Here is a 19,810-nt window from a genome sequence, read left to right as displayed (position 1 = left end):
AATCTGCATGGAAGACTGAAGCTTTCAAACATGACAATAAAATCTCACATCGTCTTCAAGGAGAACATGAACTTTAAAGACTTCTCAGAAAGTCAGCGAGCAGCTTGTACCTCTTCCAAGCAAAAAAAGGCATGTAGATTGCTGGGAATGCTTCAGGAGTTTCACGTACGCACGTGCACACACACATGAATAAATAAGTAATTTCTGCCTTTCTCTGCAAACCAAGGCAGAACTTAGTTTAATGCAACCAAACTTGGGAAGATGAGAGCATGCATAAATATACCTGTGCACGAGACTTGCACATGCATGCCTACAGCAAAACACACAGGTTTGCCCAATACCTGTGCGGGGACGAGGAAAGTACGCCAGTTTAGGTGAAAGCACACACGAGCATGGGAAGGAACTGCACGTGTGATGTGCACTATACCCGGTATTTTTTATGAGTATCTATAAAAAGGTAAGGATAGGTAAGATGCTTTTGAGTCCCTCTGTTCCAGTGTTAAGTGGAAATCCACATCCTGGCAGGAAGCCCCTGCTTTTTGGGTCTCTGTCTGCTGTCTTGAACAAACTTCACCAATAACTGAAAGCTGACAACAGCTAAGTCTGGAGGCAACAGTCTCTACCAAAGGGGTGAGGGCAAAGAGGAGAGAAAGGCACTAAACAGCATCTGTAGGCACAGCAGTGTTAGAAGGGATGACAGGTTCTTCATGCCAGCTCTGGGGCAAGAAGTGGGCTCACTGGAGTCCCTAACATGCATCTTCCCTTCCAAGGGACAAGTGTTTGCTCCAATGACAGGAACATGGCCCCTCCAGAAGCAGATCCCTTCACCTTGCCTGGGGCAGGCAGGGTGCTCTGGCCCTTGAAGTGCCCCAGGCCCATGGTGGCTGAGGGGGGGTGGCCAACAGAGGCAGCTTCCCTCCTTCCTTCTGCTCTTTTTTGGCAGGGAAACTCTTAAACAAACAAATGAAGAAACACTGAGGATTTAAGTAAACAGACCAAGATTTATCTGACAGGCTGCTGAGCCTTTCCCTGCCCCCTTCCCACAGGGCACGGTGCTGCCTTGTGCTCTCGCTGGGAAGCCAGCTACCAACATCTGCCCCGAGCCCTTGCTGTCACCAGCAGCCCCTAGGACCCTCCTGTGATCCCAGGCCACAGCCAAGCTCTGCCTAAACATCAGAGCTCTACAGCCCAACACGTTAAAGAGGATAAAAAATAGCCATTTGGGCTGTAACCACAGCAAGGCAAAGCCCCTCGCAGGGAACCACGCTTGCTCATTGGGCTACCAGGCACCAATCCTACAAGTCACGTCTCAGCTGGAGCTTGTTGCACCCATGAGATGGATGGGAACCAGAGGCAGCACCTCCCAAGGCTGTAACAGCCACCACACAGAGATGGTTCCCCACAGCTAACACATCACCCCCTCTGCAGAGCTAGACAGGACACCCACTGCCAGGGCACCCACTACATCTCTATTTTACAGATTAGTAAACTTTGCCTGTGGGTTTGAGTTGGGTTATAAAGGAGGTAAGAAATAGATGCAATAGTGGGATGTTCCAGTTTCAGTTGAAATATCAGGCTGCACTCAGCTCCTTCTGGGGAACAGAAGAGACTGTGAAGCAAGAAGGAACCCAAATCTCACACCCAAAACTTGCTGGCTGCTGCAGTGGAAGCATTGATATTACTGCACAGCAATGCACAGACACAAAACATATGAAGCAAGCAGGCAACAGACATGCAGAGATGAAATCTACTGTTGATACTGTAGGAGGACAGGAAGTAAAGAGTAAGTCAGTCATCTACATAGGAAAGCTGCAGCAATTTCACACACAGTCTTTTGTGAATGCATGTATCAGTCGAAGCTGCTTAAGTAAAGCCCATCTGTTCAAAGAGATGGAAAAACGTCCACCCAAGAATTTGCTCAGGTTGAATTAAAAATCACTTAAAGATATTCATCTTAAGGAGATGTTACCCTAGCTCCACACAGATAAAACACCAGTACTAACTTACAGAAACAAGGATAAAGTTGGAAGCAGTCTGCTTCTAAAGTGTTAGCAAGAGGAGAGCATTGGGCATCAGGAGACAGGCATGATGAAACACTGAAAACCCAACAACTGGGATGCTGTACAGAACAGACATGCCAGGCAAAGTGCCCAAGAGGCAGACAAACAGGCTGGCAATGGGACAGGCACAGAAGGAAAAACAGGCAACAAATAAGCCAGTTGTACTTCTAGGTCCTCTCAATCAGCCCTATCCAATCAATCACCTCCCTCGGGAGCCACAGTCCTAAAGAAAAGCAAGTATTTTACCTAAACCAGGAGAAAATACAACGTCAAATCCACCCCCCCCCCCCCCCCCCAGGTATGTACTTGGAGCCAGCACCACAAACCATCTCTCATCGTTTGTGCAAATAGAGAATTAAAAAAGCAAAATCCTGAAGGGTTAAATCCTGCAGCAGATGCAGAAAAGAAGGGCTTGGTGGGAACAGGAGCGTTCCTCCAAGATGCTCCATGTTGGAAGGAGCCCCTGAGCAGTCCTTGCAAAGCATTTGGGGAGGTTTTCAGTCTGAAAGACACTTTACAAAAATAAATTGTAATTGAGTTTAATAATCTTCCCCTTTTCAGAAAGGGCCTGACAGATGCTGCCTAGTGCTCACTTCTGCCCCATTTCAAATATTTTTACCTTATTTGGATGAAATATATTATTTTTCTAATGAAAGGAGGTTGTGGGCTGGTTTTTTTTTCCCAAAGAGCTGGTTTTCCCTCCGTCCAGCTGGTGCCTTTATTAGGTTAGTGCTTGCTCCCTTTCGTGGATGGGATTGTTGTTTTCCCTCAGCTGGGAGAGCCCATGCCAGCCCCTCCATCTACAAGTGCGCAGTTCAGAGCTCCTACTACACAGCAAGTGGAAGAGCTGCGTCATCCCTCTTCCTTCGTACCCCAAAATTCACCTTAGGTACATTTCCATTACTTACTTTCACTTTTTGAGAGGACACACAGTGGTAAGACACAGCCTTCCATCAGCATAATAGGTGAAGGCAGCTCTAAAGGTGCCTACAGAGACTGACTCCTGAGGGAAGCAGCAGGCTGGGATAGGATGATACAAGGGAAAATGAGGAAAGGGGGAAGTTCTCTCTTGTGCCCTCAGGTAAATGGTTTCTTGTGTTTCACCTCCCAGCATCCCTCTATTTACGTTTTCAATCCCTGAAGGCCAAGTCCCTCTCTTACTCTGCACTTGCATACCACCCATTGGTATGAGAGCTCAAGTCCATGCAGGAAGACTCTCAGCTCAAGCTTAATGTCAGTTTTTGGTGCACAGGGTCACCACCACATACAGTTTGTGCTTAACATAAACCATCACCACAAAGAAGGGACCTCCCAAAGCTTCCTGATGTCAAAGCCCTTGGGAAAAACATGTACTCCACAACCTGCTGAGTGTGGAAGGTCTAAGTAAGCATGGAGACCTTGGCTTCAACACCACAGGTTTACAACAAAAAGCTACTCTGGACCTCCTGCCTAGCCTTTGTTTTGCTCAAGCATCACACTGCCCCATCAAAGGAACAGCAAAGGCAGCCTCCATTTCTGCAGTAGGCACTGCAAATGAAAGCCACGGAGCAGAGACTTTCTTCACAGCTTCCTCCCTGCCCCAGGCAGCATCCCAGCATATACCATGTATATACAGCAGTACACATCAGGACAGACCTAACAAACCCCGACGAGGGTGAGGCAGCCACTGGCAATGCAGCCAGCTCCCCCCACTTTATTGAAGACAAAGTCAAGAGAAAGCATGGTTATTAAAAAGCACTTACTTGGCAGAAGCATCCGAGCTGCAAGAAGAAAAGGCCAGATCTAAAATGCCTGTCGCCAGGCCAGGCCAAGATGGCCAAGTGACCAGTGCAGGCTGCTGCAAGAGGGCTGGGGTCCTGCTCCAGGGCACAGCAGTTAATGGGGGTTGGGTTTTTTGTGTGAGCATGAAACCTGGTTCCCAAAGTTGGCTTTGCCTGCAGCTTTTGTCACATCTTTACATTTACCAGCCAGCATTTTTTACTATCACATGTGGAAACTGAGGCACTCTTATAAGGAAAATACTTTGCAGCAAAGCAGCAAGTTCACATGGGATCCTACAGTCCGTCCTCCTCCTCCTGGTCCCCAACACTGTTAGGTTACACCCTCAACACCCAAATGGCAATGAAAAAACCCTTCCTGCGTCTGATGGTGAAGATGCACATAGGACTTATTTGCCACATCTGGGGGTGAGGAAGGTTGGACAAAGATGATCAGCAGATACATCTCTTAACCCGTTCCCACTTTGTCACATTTTCTGAGTTCCCCACATTCCTCTTGCAGTTATTGAAAAGGGAGCTTTTATAGCCTCAAATTACTGGAAAGCACCAGCCTGTTATTGTTTCCTCTAGGAGGGAGAGCACAGGCTCACAGGGTTTCACTGAAATGTGCTCAAATAACAGTGTTCAGAGGAAGCTCCCTTCACCTGCTTTTTATACCGTACCAAGGACCTATAGGAACCATGTTATGAACCCACTGAACTCACCAACCAGGGTGTTGTTATTCTTCTTCCTGTGTCAAAACAAAGGCTGATTACACAGTAAAACAGAGTATTTGAATACAGCCAGATGGTGGGTGACTGCTGCTGCTGCTGCTGTCTCTCTTGTTCTGCAGATAAAAGGTTTGCTATCTGGTCATCTTTCAGCTAATATGATGCCATTCCCAGTGCCTACTGGCCAATGGGCTAAACATTTCACAGGGCAGCTGATCTAAGTGGGCTTTTTTCTAGTAAAAAACAAAAAGGAGAAGTTAGTTACAAGTTAGCAGTGAGGCTACATGGTTCATAAGGACCAAAACACCCCACAACTGTTGCTATGCTGGAGAGACAAGGAACACGAGACAGAGGAACAAAACTTGTGATGCACAACAATACCTGCTGCTAAGAAGGCCTTGGCTTGTTCCAAATTCTCTGCTGGTGGGTTGGATCTCTTCAACAAAGTACACAAACATCCCATCAGCAGCCAGAGGCCCGGAGTTGGAGTTTTTGAGCAACAATGGCTCTGATGGAGTTTTCTGGGATTCATCAGGTTGGGGAAAGGAAAAACAACGACCTATTGAATTGGTAAGGGTTGTAAGAAGCACAACTAAGGGAGGGAAGAGAGCAGCTGAAGAAAACTGCTTTTTACCCTGCACCAGAAATGTGGAGGTAAATGCATTGAACACTGGCAACATGGAGGAAAAGGGGGGAAAAGGGAACCCGCAGGGATGCTTGTACTGTAAACCTCGTAAGTCACTCTGCAAGGCACATACCTCAGCAAAATATTTTCCACATTTCACCAACTGCTGTTGTCCAGGCACTTTCTATTTTCAAAACCTTCTATGTATATGAAATGTACACAGGCAGGACAATACTTTTTCATCACATCCCTGCGTTCAGTCATGTTTTCTTTTCACAAGGATTCTTGGCTTGGAGAAATGAAAAGTGCCATCTCTTAAGGAAAGCCTTTCCTTTTAAACACTTTCAAATTTGCCCTGTTTTAGCTAAACGTGACGTTCTTTGTGAACGTTAAACAGTGGAGAGGGAGGCTGAGAGGGAGAGGGACACACACACACACACTCACTCACTCACTCCTGGGGAAGATATTCGTCCATTTAAGGCATGAGAAATCATCACATTCAGCAGCAGGTCTAAATACAGTAATATGAAGGTCCCTTTCGCTCCCCCTGAGCAGGAAAATGTCACTGTGTACCAGACACCCAAATACTCAGGAATCAAGTAAATCCCTCATTTTTAAGAAGGGAGCCAAATACTTATGCTGTACAAAGATGGGACTGCAGTAGCTATGAGTTACTTGCTGCATGCCATTTCTTTCAATGGCTTCTGCACTGACATGGCAGGGTTAGAGCAGTCATGGGATACGGCGCAGCATTCCCTGCTGGTAGATAAGACCAAGGGGCTGTGGGATATCTCACACTCCCTTCAGCACCTCCTGCTGCTGGGGGTGGAAGGAGAGGGATGCTGCATTCTGCACCCTCCAGAGCCTCCTGCTGGGAGGATAGACACTGGAACAGCTGCATGTTACTCACCAGATGATACATCCACCTTGTCCTCTGGAACACCAGAGGCAACCCACCATTACAGCGTTGGTGCTCTTTATATTGTACCTTATATTCCACTTACTTACACTGTTCTCCACGCTGCCTCCTGCTGATATAACCTAGTATTAGAACAGTCAGAAAATCAACCATAAACATCCTTCAGAAAACATTTTATAAGGCCTGAATTTCTGTGACAGTCCCTTTCCGCTCCCTTTCCCACCCAAAAATAAGAGCCACAGCAATCCAGTAATAGCCTGGTGTTAAATAGTGGTAACTCATATTTATTACAATTATATACAATCATATTTTATATTTGAAATCTATACATGATCACACAGACGAGCACACTTGCTTGGTGAGGACAGTGAGACTCAGTTGTTACAAGAATTGCTCTGCTAAGAGGCTCTGATGCAGTGAATAATATAATTGGACACCACCATTTTACCACCTGAGAACACAATGCTGCAAATGAGAGGTTTCAAAATTCACTGGTTTCATTTGTGTAAAGCCCCAGTGGGGCAAGAAAAGGCTGGACTGGGCAAGAAGGGCCAGTGCTTAACACCTCAGAGCTGGAACTGTCTTCTGTAGAGACTGCTTTGCTGAAGGAGTCACTGGTCATTTAAGATGGATTTTCTCCTCATCCAGGGAGCTAAAAACCATTGCAAAGATTCAGAATGAATCAACTGTTTCAGCATCTGATATCACCTTGTATTAATTCAGGGCTACTAGTCAAAAGTTGATGTGAGCGTCTTGCCTTTGGAGGAGGAAGGGTAATAACTGGGACGAGTGGAGTCAGCTTCTTTTAAACCTTCTTTTACCGGCGAGCAATCAGTAACAAAGCCACTTGTTCTCGTGGATTTTACTGTGGCCATGAAACCTGGGCTTGGTCTCTAGCAAGAGGCCACTTTGATGAGTGGAAGTATGTGGGGTGGAAACAGTGTTCTTTGGACCCCACAGAAATTTAGTGTTTTTAGATACTAGGTAGTTTCAGGAATTTGAGGCTTGACATAAGGCTTGGGAGAGCCAAGACTGAGATCTGGTGAGGAATTCAGGGTTAAAACGTTCTTTTTTTGGCAACAGAATATCAAGTAGTTTGAGAAATAAACCAGAGGGTTATTTTGGGAAACAGAGAACTGGTTTGGGCCTTTTGTGGGGATTAAAGGCTGGTGAAATCAAAAAGCTCAGGACAGACTGGTTTCTGAAATTGGAGAGGACTAGGAGGCAGCGAAGAGGCTGGCTGCTTTGGGAGAGATGGTGTTTATGTAGAGAATTGACTCTCTAGCTGTGGTGCATGGTAAGGCGATTGGTCTTCCAGCCTAGGCAATGCCCCCAGCTCATGGGCAGAAGGTCTGGGAGGGGAGAAGAAGCCACTGCAACGCTGCAAAGCCCTGTGGTGAAACAGGGCCCACCTTGTTCACTGGGCAATCATGACCCTGCTCAAGGTCAGTCATGGAAGGATCATGGGAGAGGATGGTGGCACTTCTCTCCTCAAAATGGGAGAGGCACCGGGGACAGTGCAGGAGCCTAGGGAAGATGTACAGCAGCAGCAGCAGCAGAAGCCAGGGTGTCTTAGTCAATCTCATTCTCATTGCTGGCCCCCTCAGGTCTTCGTAGCTTTTCTACTTGCTCATTAATCTGACCATCCCCTCCTCGCCGGTCCTCCGTCTGGACACCCAGACATTCCTCCTCATCCACATGGCTAACATCATCATCCTCATCGTCCTCTTCCTCCTCTTCATTCCTTTTGGTTTCCCTTTTCTCCTCCTCCCCCTGCACCTCCATCCGCACTTGGCTCTTGACGTCAATCACTGCCTTGTTGCCCTCCTCCGTGCTCAGGAGATGGCAGCTGACCTTTGAGCCCTCAGGGCTGTGGTTCTCCTTGACTGGTGATGAGGTGGTAGACTCGTTGCTGACAGGGGAGATGTCACTGCTGCTGTTATGGTTGGCAACAACAGGGTTGGAGGGTGAGCTTGGCTTCACTGGGATCTGCCATGACGGGATCTTAGGAGCCGAAGGGGAGGGAGGGAACTGCCTCCTTGGGGGAGGGAAGAGGGGAAGAAAAGGAGAGAAAGGGGTTTTTATTACAAACACTGAGGGGTTATCATTCAAGAGAACGGTATTTGCGCTGCAGAAACCATGTAAAGCAGGGCTGAGACTGCAAGTCTCCATTGACATAAATGACCAAACCCAAGGCCACTTCACTTCTTCAGCCAGAATCTCAAAGTGCTTTACAAGCACCCAGTAATCGAGCCTGCACCCACAGAAAATATCACAGCTGGGCAATCTGAAGTATCAAAATGATCCGGTTTGGCCAGTGGCACACAGTAAGCTGGCACTCAGGAATGCTGCCTGTGGGAAGACATGGGTGTCCCTTTATAAAACAATCACTAATTGGTAAAGAAAATTCCCACTGGAGCAAGAAGTCAGACACACCAGGTCCTTGTGCCCAAGCCAAGGAATTTCACCATCTGGCTCTCACCTCCACTGTGATACTCAGCTATTGCACTGTGGCTCAGTGCATTCCAGAGCCTATCTTCTAGTCCTAGCATGCACTTCACATGTTTGGGCCAGGTCCTGGGTGCCACAAACTGGTTCAGCTTCTCTGACTTGAATGGAGTCATATTAGCTCGTACCAGCTGAGAAAGCTGGCTGCTTTGTCCTTGAGTCATTTCCAAGTGGACTTTAAGGATTTGACAGTGGCAGGCTAAAGCCCAACCCTAGAGAACCCAAGTACCAGACAGGACAAATGGAAAGGCAGTGGGAAGCACTGGTGTCCTCAGAAAGTCATCCACCATGAAAAGCAAAGCAAAAAAAGCATGTCTGATCCAGTACTCCCCATGCATCCTTGCTTGTGTATGTGAAAAGTGGGAGTATGAGAGATCAGATCAAGGTCTGAAAAGAATGCTGTGGGGCAGGGGTCCTCGTGTCCCTCAGGTGAGCTGGCTCATGCCATGGACAGAGCAGATGAAAGCTGGCTGCTCTCCTACAGCGAGCATTCAAACACAGCAGATTACATATCCTTAGACTGAACTAGGAACAGTAGCTGCTCTCACCTCCCTCTTCCTCCTCCCACCAGCAGCCATCAAAGAACTCTGCTGATCTAACCTCCATCTCCTGTGAGTGCAATAAGCTAATGCCTGCATTATTCAACCAGCATCATAACTGCAAACAGCAATTTCAATCGGGAGACTTTCTTGGCTCTGGTGTTGCTGCTGCCTTGTCACTGCAGAGACATTTGCTCTTTTGTTATAATACAACTTCTCCCAGAAGTTTTCTTTTTTTCCAAAAAGCATTTATTCCCCAGCTGCAACTTTCCCATTGCTGAGGAGGTGTCATTAAGTAACGCTTGCTCCCCAGCAGTGATGCTAGTACGACCCAAATCAACAGGCAGTAACTGTTACTAATTAACAGACAGTAACTTAGTATGTGTCCTCAGTCCTCCACAGCTCTCTCCAGTGACTCTTGGGAGGAATGGGAGGTGTAGTGAGAATTTGAAAGGATATTAAAGACAATACACTTTTCAGACTTCTGAAAAGCCCCGCTGCTGAGATGCAGAACATGGTTAGTCGAGTCTTAGGTTGATCTTTGAAGTCCACCTCTTAGTAAACAGATGACTTGAGCAGACATAGTTACATGTAGAAGGAGGCAAGAGAATCATATCAGAGTAAATGGTTCAGTAGCTGGGAAGCTAGATAAACCCTTAAGTTATGTACTTGGCAAAAAAGAATTTCCTCAAGAACTGAGATCCGATCCCTGTTCTTACGACCGTCCCACAGGCTGGGATTTATATCACCTCATTTCAGACATCTACATTATAAGATGTCTATACCTGTCTATTAGAGAGAACCAGGCTTTTCCTGAAGTGTGATTCTTTTCATCCTGGTTCTGCCCTAACCATGAACAGGTCAGCTGAGCTGTATCCAGATGTGACTCTCTTTGTAAGAGAATGCCGGTGCAAATGCAGTGAGCTCCTCAGGTGAGAGGCATCCTGACTGTGGGGAATGGCAGAGAATTCCTTTATCATAAACAAAAGGAAAGACCTTATTAATTGCCCAAAGCGCTCTGTGATTTAAGGCAAGTTTGAAAAGCATTTTGAGACCCACAAACAGAAAGTGATAGTGGAGTACAAATTAAAATAGCAATAACAGGATATAGAGCTAGTTCCTGCTGGAAATGCTTTTCCTCTCCATGACTGAGAGGATCGCAGAAAGCAACCCTTTCCCACACAATAATCTGCTCACACATTTGATCCGTACCGGTTCAGGAGAAGGCCTTTTAATGAGTAGATCTCAGATTTCAATTCATTAATATTCTGTGACTCCAGGATCCAGTTGGTGGAAGTTGTGGCCTAGAACATGAAAAAGAAGACACGAAGATCAAAGTATGAACTGGAAGATAGTACCTAAATGTCACTTTTTCTACCAAAGAATACTCATGTCTAGCACTTCCCATACTGATTTTTGCTAAAAGCAATTCAGAATGAAGCCATTTGTGAGCATCACTCCAGACATGCTCTTAATAAATCCCCTGACTAAGGAAGCTGGAACTGGAATAACACAAAAAACCTCCTCAGCAATTCCTACTATATGTAGCCAGAACTGATTGTTCCTACTTATTCTTTAAACAGACTTCAGCTAGTGCTGAGTAACCCTGAACACCTTCACAGCCAGCACTCCTCGCACTGACTTCTGGGCTGTGAACCCTGTGAGCTGGGAGAGGCTCAGTCTGTAGTAGCTGTGATATACACAGATGCGTTCCCTTGGGATTCACACTCCCAGCCCTCAGACAGCAAGAATCCAGGAGCCACTGTTCTGGCTTTCCAAGACCTTGAAAGCTACAGCAGCAGCACATTAACAAGGGAGTGATTTCCACTCACTGGCCTGCAAAGGACTCAAATTTCCAAAACACATATGGTGCCAGATGCCTAGGATTTAGAAATAAAATCTGACATCTGGGGCTTTTTAGCCAGTCTCTTTAAAAAACAGTTGTAGAAAAGTCAAGCCTTGAATTTTTATGTATGTTTTTTAATTACTTAAAGTCCCTCTTTTTAATTTTTTACAGCATGCCAGTAGGAGTTTGAAAAGCAGATATAAAAACTTACATTACAGCTGAGAAAACACAGCTCTTATTCTTTGGTTTGTGGGGTTGCCCAAGTTTTTCTTTGTACGCATGAGGTTTAGATATCATAACAATGTGTGCTACCATTTCAGTGCAGGGGGTAGAGAGGGGGGAGGAAGAACTTCTTCAAGACTCTCTAAACCACCAAGACTCTTATGCCCTTTTCCCTTCTTAAAGCTCAACATGTGGTCTTAATCTTAACACTTAAGACCTGAAAACAGTTTTCCAATTTCCGGACTGGCTCCAGGCCATTGACAGGCCACAGTTCCCAAGGAAAATTGAAGCGGAGTGTTGGGACCATAAACTGGCTTTCATGGTTGGGTTTACAGCTGTGCCACTGAGGGATTCCTACTGTACAGTGTGCACACCACACAGTCAGCTGTGGCCCACCAGTTACATACCATCAAAGGGTTTATATGAGATTAAAGTATAGGTAAGGGGAGAAAACAACAGTTCATGCAATAGGTAAAAGACTGTAAGCATTGTCTAAGGGGTTTTACATTAAAAAGAAAACTCTCTCCCTGCACAGAGAATAGTGCAAGATAAATAATCACAAGTCTGTGACCATCTCTATGTGACTGGTTCAAATCCACCCCAGCTCACATGGAACCAACACTTACTGGCTGATGGAATGTTTAGACCAATGGATGCAAAGTACTCTGGAGATGCAAAACACTAATTCTCATCACCAGAAAGAAAATCAATTTTGGTTAAAAGTGGTCACTTGTAGTTACACATGTAACAACACAAACTAGTCAGAGCTGATGGTTTTACTGCCAAGGTCAAGTTGGGAGTCAAGAGGAATGGGCAACTGTGCATCACTAATGTGGTTGTGATGGGGCTACCTGTTACATTAAGATGACCAAAATCATTGAAACAAGAAACCAAACAGTAAGACTATTCAACCATTGGCTTGGGTCTGAACAAGTGACTTAAATATAGTACTTCAAGTGTGTGCTTGGCTGAATAGGATAAAGTCATTGTTTTGACAAAGTATAAAGGTGCAGGAGAAATATGAACACATAAAATTACATATTACACACAAATAAAACCTCTGCACAACTGGACTTCACCTCTTTTGGTCAGTGGACTAACAGCAGAATTATTTAATCTCAAATGCAGTGCATTTGAGATTAAATAAACTGCATGCAAAGGCTGCATCCAAAGCTAAACAGAAAAGCCCTCTCAGGAGTTACATATATTTCATTGAGTACCCAGTTAATATCCAGTGCTTTAAACAGACTGCCTATGGAGAAGTCAGGTGCAGAGAAACTGGCTGGAAATATGACAGAGCTGAAGGCTGGATTGTAAACCTAACAAGATGCTTTCCATGTGCTCACGAAAGAAGCCATGCATGTTCCAAAGAAGATAGGTGGTGATGTTCTAAAAGTAAAGAGGTGGGAGTGGATACCTTAGAAGCAGCCAGTTCTTGAGTGAGCTCCTGGATTTTCTGTTGTTGCTGAATTAGCAGCTCCTGGACAGCTGCTAAAGTTGTCTGTAACTGAGTCACTGTGAAGGAAAAAGCAGGAGAGTGTTAAACTGAGATACATGCACATACACACACTCACACACGCCCTTCCTGCTGTCTAGCTACAAAGATGCCTCTATTCCTACTATATTTAATTTATCTACACCCGCCTGCTCACTTTAATCCATATGATTTATCTGCACTACGGGTAATCTACCTGCACTGCATCTAACCTCCAGTATTTCTAGTTTATCTTTCCATTGTATAGATGTCTATATCCCACAGTATATCCGTCCAAAACCTCTCCCTTCTAATTATATTGGTTTATGATTTGTACATCTCCGTGAACTTATACAATGTTTGTATCATTTATCTATCTTGGGCCTCACACAGGCAAACACTGGGGATACCTCCAGTCTGGGAAGAGGCTGGTCTCAGGACTGACCTCAGGCTATCATGAGAAATGAAGGACGCTTTTCTTCACACCCTCCACTCGGAGATGTAATGAGCATCCTCCCACTCTCAACCCACCAGCTCCTTCAACCCCAACATCTTTAACAAACCTACTGCTGAAAATCATACTTTTTTCATCCCTCCAACTGAATATACTTTTACACTTTCTCCCTTTTATTTCAAGCAAACACCCTGTATTCCCCTCCTACACTCCACCAAGCACAGGAGGACTTCTGCTCAACTCCAACTTTACTATTTTGCTACTTTATCCAAGGCTCCCAGGCAGTAAACAAGCTGGTAAAATAAAATTAAAACCTCTATTGGTGTGACAGGCAACAGCTAATCCAGACCATCATTAGGGCATCGGGTAACGAACAGACACCCTATAGAGTCAGTAACAGAGAAGGTGGCTTAGGTCAGGAAGGCACAGTAATTACAGACTCTCCTGACCCTTCCTCGGATGTTTAGATGGAAGGTGGGGGGGGAAAGACTTAAAAAAAGAAGCCCCTGAAAACATGTGAGAAGCAGAAATTAAACCTGAACTTTGCAGCCCCGCGAAAGGCTGTCATTTTATTCTCCTTATTAATATTCTGAGGTTGGGAGCCTTTCCGTAAAAACATAATTAATTGAGGCCGCGCCGACAGTAAACAACCAATTTCAAATTAAACCGAAATGACGGCGCCTTCATTTGCAAATGTGAACAGATTCTCAGAGCAGATAAATGAAGTCACCACAGAAAGTGGAGACGGAGGGAAAGAAAAGGGTGGGGGGCTTGGCAGAATGGAGGCTCCAGGGAGGAAGGCTTTGAGGAGTGAATTGATGGAGTCATTAATCTTTACCTGTCTGTGTCACGCTGCCACTCATCTCAGCGATGTTGGACTCAATCCTCTGAAGTTGCTTCCTGTCTTCTTTGCCTCCCATGATGAGAGGAAGCAGGTATTTCTGTATGGAGTACAGAAAGTTTTTTAGGAAATGGAGATATGCAAGCAGTCTTTTCTAATGTACCTGAAACGTCCTCAAAGGCCACCACCCAAACCTCAGTCTTTATCACAGAGCCAGTGATCATTTATCCACACACTTGGCTGAGCAAAGAAATTCCCTCTACAGTAGCTGTTAAAAGAAGTTGTAGAAGAGAAGATAGGAGTTCTGTGGATACATTTTTGGGGTGCTAAAACCCAGTTCCTAAGACCATTTAAGGCTTCCTGGGACAGCTCTAAGCCCACAGAAACATCCATCACACATAGAGGAAAACTTCAGATCCTATACTCTCAAATGTGATCACACTGATACGTCGCAACACCTGAGCTACATCCAAAGGGCAAGAAATATAAAGTGGGAAGAAGAGGAGAAAGACCCAGGAAAGGCCAGAGGAATCCAAGCACAATACGGCAGGTGAAAAAAACGGCAGAGAAGGATGGTCTAGGATGTGGAAATAGCCCTGATAGCACCTATCAATGCTGCTTCATCCCAACTTTTGATCTATGTACACTCACTGCACAAGGCAAACATACAGGATAGTTTCTGAGGCAGACCTGATCATCCAGACTGCTGCACGTGTTACACTTCTTTTATACTTCCTAGCACTGGTGTAAGCTTTCAGCATTGATGTGCACAGCTCTTACCCTCACAAAGCACATGTACATGTTTACAGTCTGACATTCTGAAAAGCAAATAGCTTTTGATGACTTTCCTAAACAGTTCTCTCTTAATCTCCATAGAACACACAGAGACAACTATGTTGTATCCCAGCATCCTATCCTTCATACAAAAATCACTATTTTCAAACTCCCTCAAAATCCCATGAAGGGCAGAGGGAATCTATCAACTCTTTCCAAAGATGTTTTACTCCTGTGAAAGAATAAGAGTCTCTGCTAGGTTAGAGAGGTTTGGATAGACAGCAGAGCAAGATCTGTGAAAAAGAATACAGCAGTAGGATATATTAACAACACCACTGACATTATGCCAAAAATGTGTTAGCTGTGTGTCATTATGTTCAGGTCTGCAAGGCCCAGCAGCTGTTGCCTTAACATGTCTCAGGACACTTACCAGATCCACCATTCTTTGCAAGAATGAAAAGATCAGTAAGGCTGGCATCACTAATATGAAAACATAGGGACAACAGATCTCCATAAAAAGCCATTCTCTTAAGTCAAGTAACTTTACTTGCAAAGATGGAACATCTGTTCCATTTGGCCTCTCATAGACTGAGACCCAGAAAATCAACGATAGGACAGGTTAAGAAGAGTAGTTTTTAACTGGAAGGACAACACTTTTATTTGTAAAATAGATTTTACAAAACAAGGTGGTAATTGTTAACTAAAGAACAAACATAAAAACCATCAACCTCTTGTTAAGTCTTCATCTCTGTCCCTTTTTCAAAAACAAAACACAACTTCTGCTGGACCAAAGCTCTTCACACTCTGCTATGTTGCCTTGAACCACTAATGTCTTTCTATGTAGCCACAGAATATGATTGTTTACCAAAGACATTATCTAATGTCACTTACCACACTGCTGGAAAGCAATCCAGAGTGAAAGAGTATGTTCAGTTGGAGAAACATTGCACAAGAAATAAGAAGGAGCTGCTGTCTCTACAACACATAAGCAGACACACGCTTGTTCTACCTTGTTCTAAGCACAGTGGAATAGAACTACAGGATATATGGCAGACCTGGAAATTAGCACCTTCTTTCCAGTGTTCTCATCAGTCAAAGAAGATTCTTTCCTATCCACGGTACAGGATCACCAGTGGACAACTCATTAGATCGGGGCTATGATAGTAATGCCTGCTGGCAAGTGCTGGAAGAATCCTTTTACTGAAGGATTGTGCTCAGTTTCCCCAACTTAAAAAACTCCAAAATATATACACATGATGAAAATAGCTTTGTTTCTAGCAGTTTGAGATCCACTTTAAGATCTACTTTTGTTTGCTTGCTACTTTTTGACTGCATTTTCATGTTAAGTGTACATTTCTTACATACACCAATGGCATTGCCAGTAAGAACAGAGATGCTTCAGCAACTTGGACCCAACATGGTCCTGTCAACACAAGCAGCATAACGTTTTTCTCTCAGAGCAGTGTATAAGTAGTGAGGGAGATATTACCTTGTAGAGCTGGTGGAACCCAAAGGCAATTCCTGCCATTATGATAGCCAAAGCCCCATAATCTCGCCATCTGGAGCCAGGTGGACCTAAAGGCCAAAATGAAGAAATAAACACAGTCAGAACTGCAGGTGACATTTTCATTCCTGTTTTATCAGAGAAGAGTGCAATAAATAATGCCAGTTCTGCTGCTTCTTAGCAGGCATAGATTTACTGAGCAGGGGGCACTAGGATGCTGGTAGTCCCTCAGGTACAGTGTGCAGGCCTAGGACACTGAAACATCTGTTCAGGCCTCTAGCACTGACACTGGCCTTGCACAAAGTGTCAAAGAGAGACAAATCACAGCAGCACTTTAAGAAGCTCCATCAAGCTGGTTTTGCCTGCACTTCCCCCAGATACCTGTCTGCAGTGTTAGTACCAGACAAGGTTAACTCATTACTTGAGCACCTCTTGCTCTCCACTATCATAATCTTTGAAAATGGGGACAGAGCCAGAGATCCAGAAGAAGGCAGAAAAAAGGAATGCAGGGTTTTGAGAAAGGAGAGAAATCTATCAGGGCAGTAGATGGGTTTATGAATGCTGTGTTAGCAATTATGGGCCAATGTCTTTCAAGCCTGAATTACAAATAGAGACCAAAACACACACAAACAGCAGAAAGAAAAGACGCAATTAAATACCTACAGAGAGAGGTAAAGAAGTAGATAAAGGCTTGAGCTATTTAACACACAATTCTGCACAGAAGCTGAGAGACTCCACAGAGCAAAGCAAAGCTCCAGTGCGCTCTGCTCCTTCAAGCATAATCAGAAGATACCTGTAGTTTTCCACCAGCTTTATCCTTTCACCTCCCTCGCAGTTCCCTGAACGAATCTTGTACTGCCCCCGGTTTTCTTTAATAATAAAGAGGATGCAGAGTGATCTTTCCTAAAGTTCAGTGGCAGGATGTGGGCAGAACTGATGTGGTGGAGGCCGATGTACAGTCTCCAAACAGACAGATCCAAATCTACATGTGTATGTAATGTCTCAGAAATGCAGTCTCTTCTACAAAGTTTCAATTCAGGCTTTCAAAGGGAGGCTAAACTGGCTGGACGCTTCTCTCCTTTCTGCTTTTCTCACCTATTGCCAGACTTTCTGTTCCTGAGATGTTCTACAGGCATTTCATTGCAAGAATTACTCCTAATACCAGCCTTGAGGCTCTACAAACAGGCATTGGCTCTCAAATACTGGCACTCATAGCATCTTGCAACAGCTCCTCAAATCATCCACTGGTTAGAATCTGAACAAATTAAAGCAGCTCTGTGAGAACAGGTTTATAGTGTCACCAGGAGTATTTTGGGTTGCTGCAGTTGCAGTTTTGGAGCTTAGGCACATGATCAAATTATCATAACTTTTTAACTTAATGAGTTAACACACATCAGCTAAGCTGCAGTAGCTGCCTGTGTACATGTCAGGATTTAAAATGATCTCAGGCTGATCTTGCTGCACACCCCAGTCATCCATCCCACTTTCCCCTCCTTACTCTGCTCCCACTGTCATTTCTGGTTATCTGAAGCCTCTTGGTTGACCAGTTCTCTGCCCTGAACTTGTGACTGAAGTTATCCCCTTCTATGACAATGCAACTCCAGACTGAACCGCCTGTTGTAAAGGGTATGTGGGTCTGGGGGTGCCCTGTCCATGGCAGTCCTTGACTGGCTGTCCCTAAGGACCTCCCTGCTGCAGTGACCTCTGAGTAGAGGGCAGACACACCTGTAGGACCCTGTCTGCTTTGCCCTTTCACCTCACTCATCTCTCCCTCCATTCCTATAATGCTTGAGCTAAGAACATTTTATTGCCCCCTGGTTTTCATTATTAATGAAAAGGGACCAGAATGATCTTTCCTAAAGTTCAGCGAGTCTATAAAGACAAGAAGCTGAAATGCCATTTTACTCATTTTAGAGATGTGTGAAATAATTCTGTCTTGTGGCAAAAAAAAAAAGCGAGGGGCGGGGGGAGAGGAAAAGTGAGTGAGGGACACAGTAAAGGCTCTGGATTGACCACATCAACTTTACAATGTTATGAAGAATGTCACAGCTCTGCCTAAAATCCACACTCAACCTTCCTTTTTCTCTGCAATATTCTAATCTAAAACGTGCGGAGGAGAGAGGGCAATACAAGCTTCTCAGCTGTAACCTCAGTGTTCACACTGACTTCTTCGCATGTCCTCAATCTCCTTCTTGTACAACTGGAACAGAATTCAGAGGAAGTGAAAAACCACTAATAGCCCAGTTACTCTCCATTTAGGCACGGCGGAAGTAACAAACCATTCCACATAAGAGACCTTCAAATGGCAAATGGAAAGGAGACAGGTATTTTCTCCAGCTGTAAGTCTGTGTTTTGCGTAAATACATTTAATTTTCACAGAAGCAACTGGAAATTGCACTTGCAGAGTAAACACTGGTTTTAAGATCCCCATTCATCTCAGAATTAACTCTCCTGACATCAATTCATTAGGCCTCATGCATCCAAGTAAGGTCAGCATCACTAGTATCCACGTTTAAATTGTAGAAACTAAGGCTGGAAGAGGTGGTTTTCCAAGAGCAAACAGTGAAGCCATGGAAAGGCACCAGGGGAAAAAAAAAAGAGTCTGGATTCTAGGTACCATTTTTAATTGTAAGAGAAAACAGCCTGTATTCTACAGCCTCCCACGTAATGAAGACACAAGGGTGGGAGAAGAAGATCCAAATGGCAAGAAAAGCAGTCACTGATTTTTAAGCAGGTGTAAAATCTGCACAAACCCCCATAAATGGAAACCGTGAACACCACGGGGAAGAATACTGGTGATGAACTGGATGATGAGGCAGCTTTGCACACCTTGCTTAGAAACTCCCCTGAGTTTGCTTGTAATTATAAGGGTTAGAAAGGTAAAAAAAAAAAAAAATAAACCCAATTCATCATTTAAATATTTAAAGTCAGATTTTTGTCCTCACTGCTGGATTAGTGTGTTTCATAATGCCAACAGCAGACAGCCCTGTTTTTTTACTGGGGGTTCATTTTAGAGCATGTTTAAACTAGTCAGATTGAGTGATGCTTCCAGCAACTAATCGCATGTCAAATAAAAGATATTTTATGTAATAAATTACTGCTACAAGTAATTCAAATGTCATTTATCAGTTTTATTATCAGTCAGGCAAAGTCTTGTTTCTCTATATTAATCAAATTCAAGCTTTTTTTAAGCTTTTTTTTTTAAGCAGTTTTGACACCTCTTGGCAAAAGTACAAACTGGAGGGAAGGAATTACTCCTCCAGAACAGGAGGGGAAATATTAGAGATGGTATTGAGTGAAAATACAGTGTCTAGAAACTTAACTTAATTCTTGTCTCTTCCTCCCCAAAGTTATTAGTGTTTCTCTTAGAGCAAACTAAGAGGAGTTGGGCATACTGGGACTATGCTACAATGAAGGCTTATAATACATGCTTATTTCAAGAATAAGGACGTACTTACCTAGGTGACAGCTATTTCCAATAAAACATTAGAACATAAAATAATAACTACACTAGCAGTTCCATTTGTATAAAAGGAAGGATTTAAATTATTTCCTG

General features: G+C 44.3%; 1 protein-coding gene and 1 long non-coding RNA gene across 3 annotated transcripts in view; both read right to left on the bottom strand.

The window, feature by feature from the left end:
* Nucleotides 1–1,511: 1,511 nt before the first annotated feature.
* LOC134156547 (uncharacterized) lies at nucleotides 1,512–4,911 on the bottom strand. The gene is made up of 3 exons (XR_009961952.1): nucleotides 4,543–4,911; nucleotides 2,945–3,080; nucleotides 1,512–1,759 (listed from the first exon to the last, which is right to left on the bottom strand). It is a non-coding gene; the product is annotated as an uncharacterized LOC134156547 (long non-coding RNA).
* A 1,444-nt stretch (nucleotides 4,912–6,355) lies between these two features.
* PEX14 (peroxisomal biogenesis factor 14) overlaps nucleotides 6,356–19,810 on the bottom strand; it is a 76,310-nt gene continuing 62,855 nt past the window's right edge. For both annotated transcript variants that reach the window (XM_062604557.1, XM_062604566.1), the window contains 5 exons: nucleotides 16,240–16,325; nucleotides 13,974–14,076; nucleotides 12,625–12,722; nucleotides 10,352–10,443; nucleotides 6,356–8,130 (listed from right to left, as the gene is read on the bottom strand). In XM_062604557.1, the coding sequence (XP_062460541.1) occupies nucleotides 7,665–8,130; nucleotides 10,352–10,443; nucleotides 12,625–12,722; nucleotides 13,974–14,076; nucleotides 16,240–16,325 (845 nt within the window). In that variant the 3' untranslated portion in view covers nucleotides 6,356–7,664. The remainder of the gene's footprint in view (nucleotides 8,131–10,351; nucleotides 10,444–12,624; nucleotides 12,723–13,973; nucleotides 14,077–16,239; nucleotides 16,326–19,810) is intronic.

Source organism: Pezoporus occidentalis, unplaced genomic scaffold (genome assembly GCF_034315485.1).
Source record: "Pezoporus occidentalis ecotype Australia unplaced genomic scaffold, CSIRO_AGI_Poc_V1 ctg119, whole genome shotgun sequence".
Taxonomy (NCBI): domain Eukaryota; kingdom Metazoa; phylum Chordata; class Aves; order Psittaciformes; family Psittacidae; genus Pezoporus; species Pezoporus occidentalis.
This window is presented reverse-complemented; position numbering and strand designations above follow the sequence as displayed.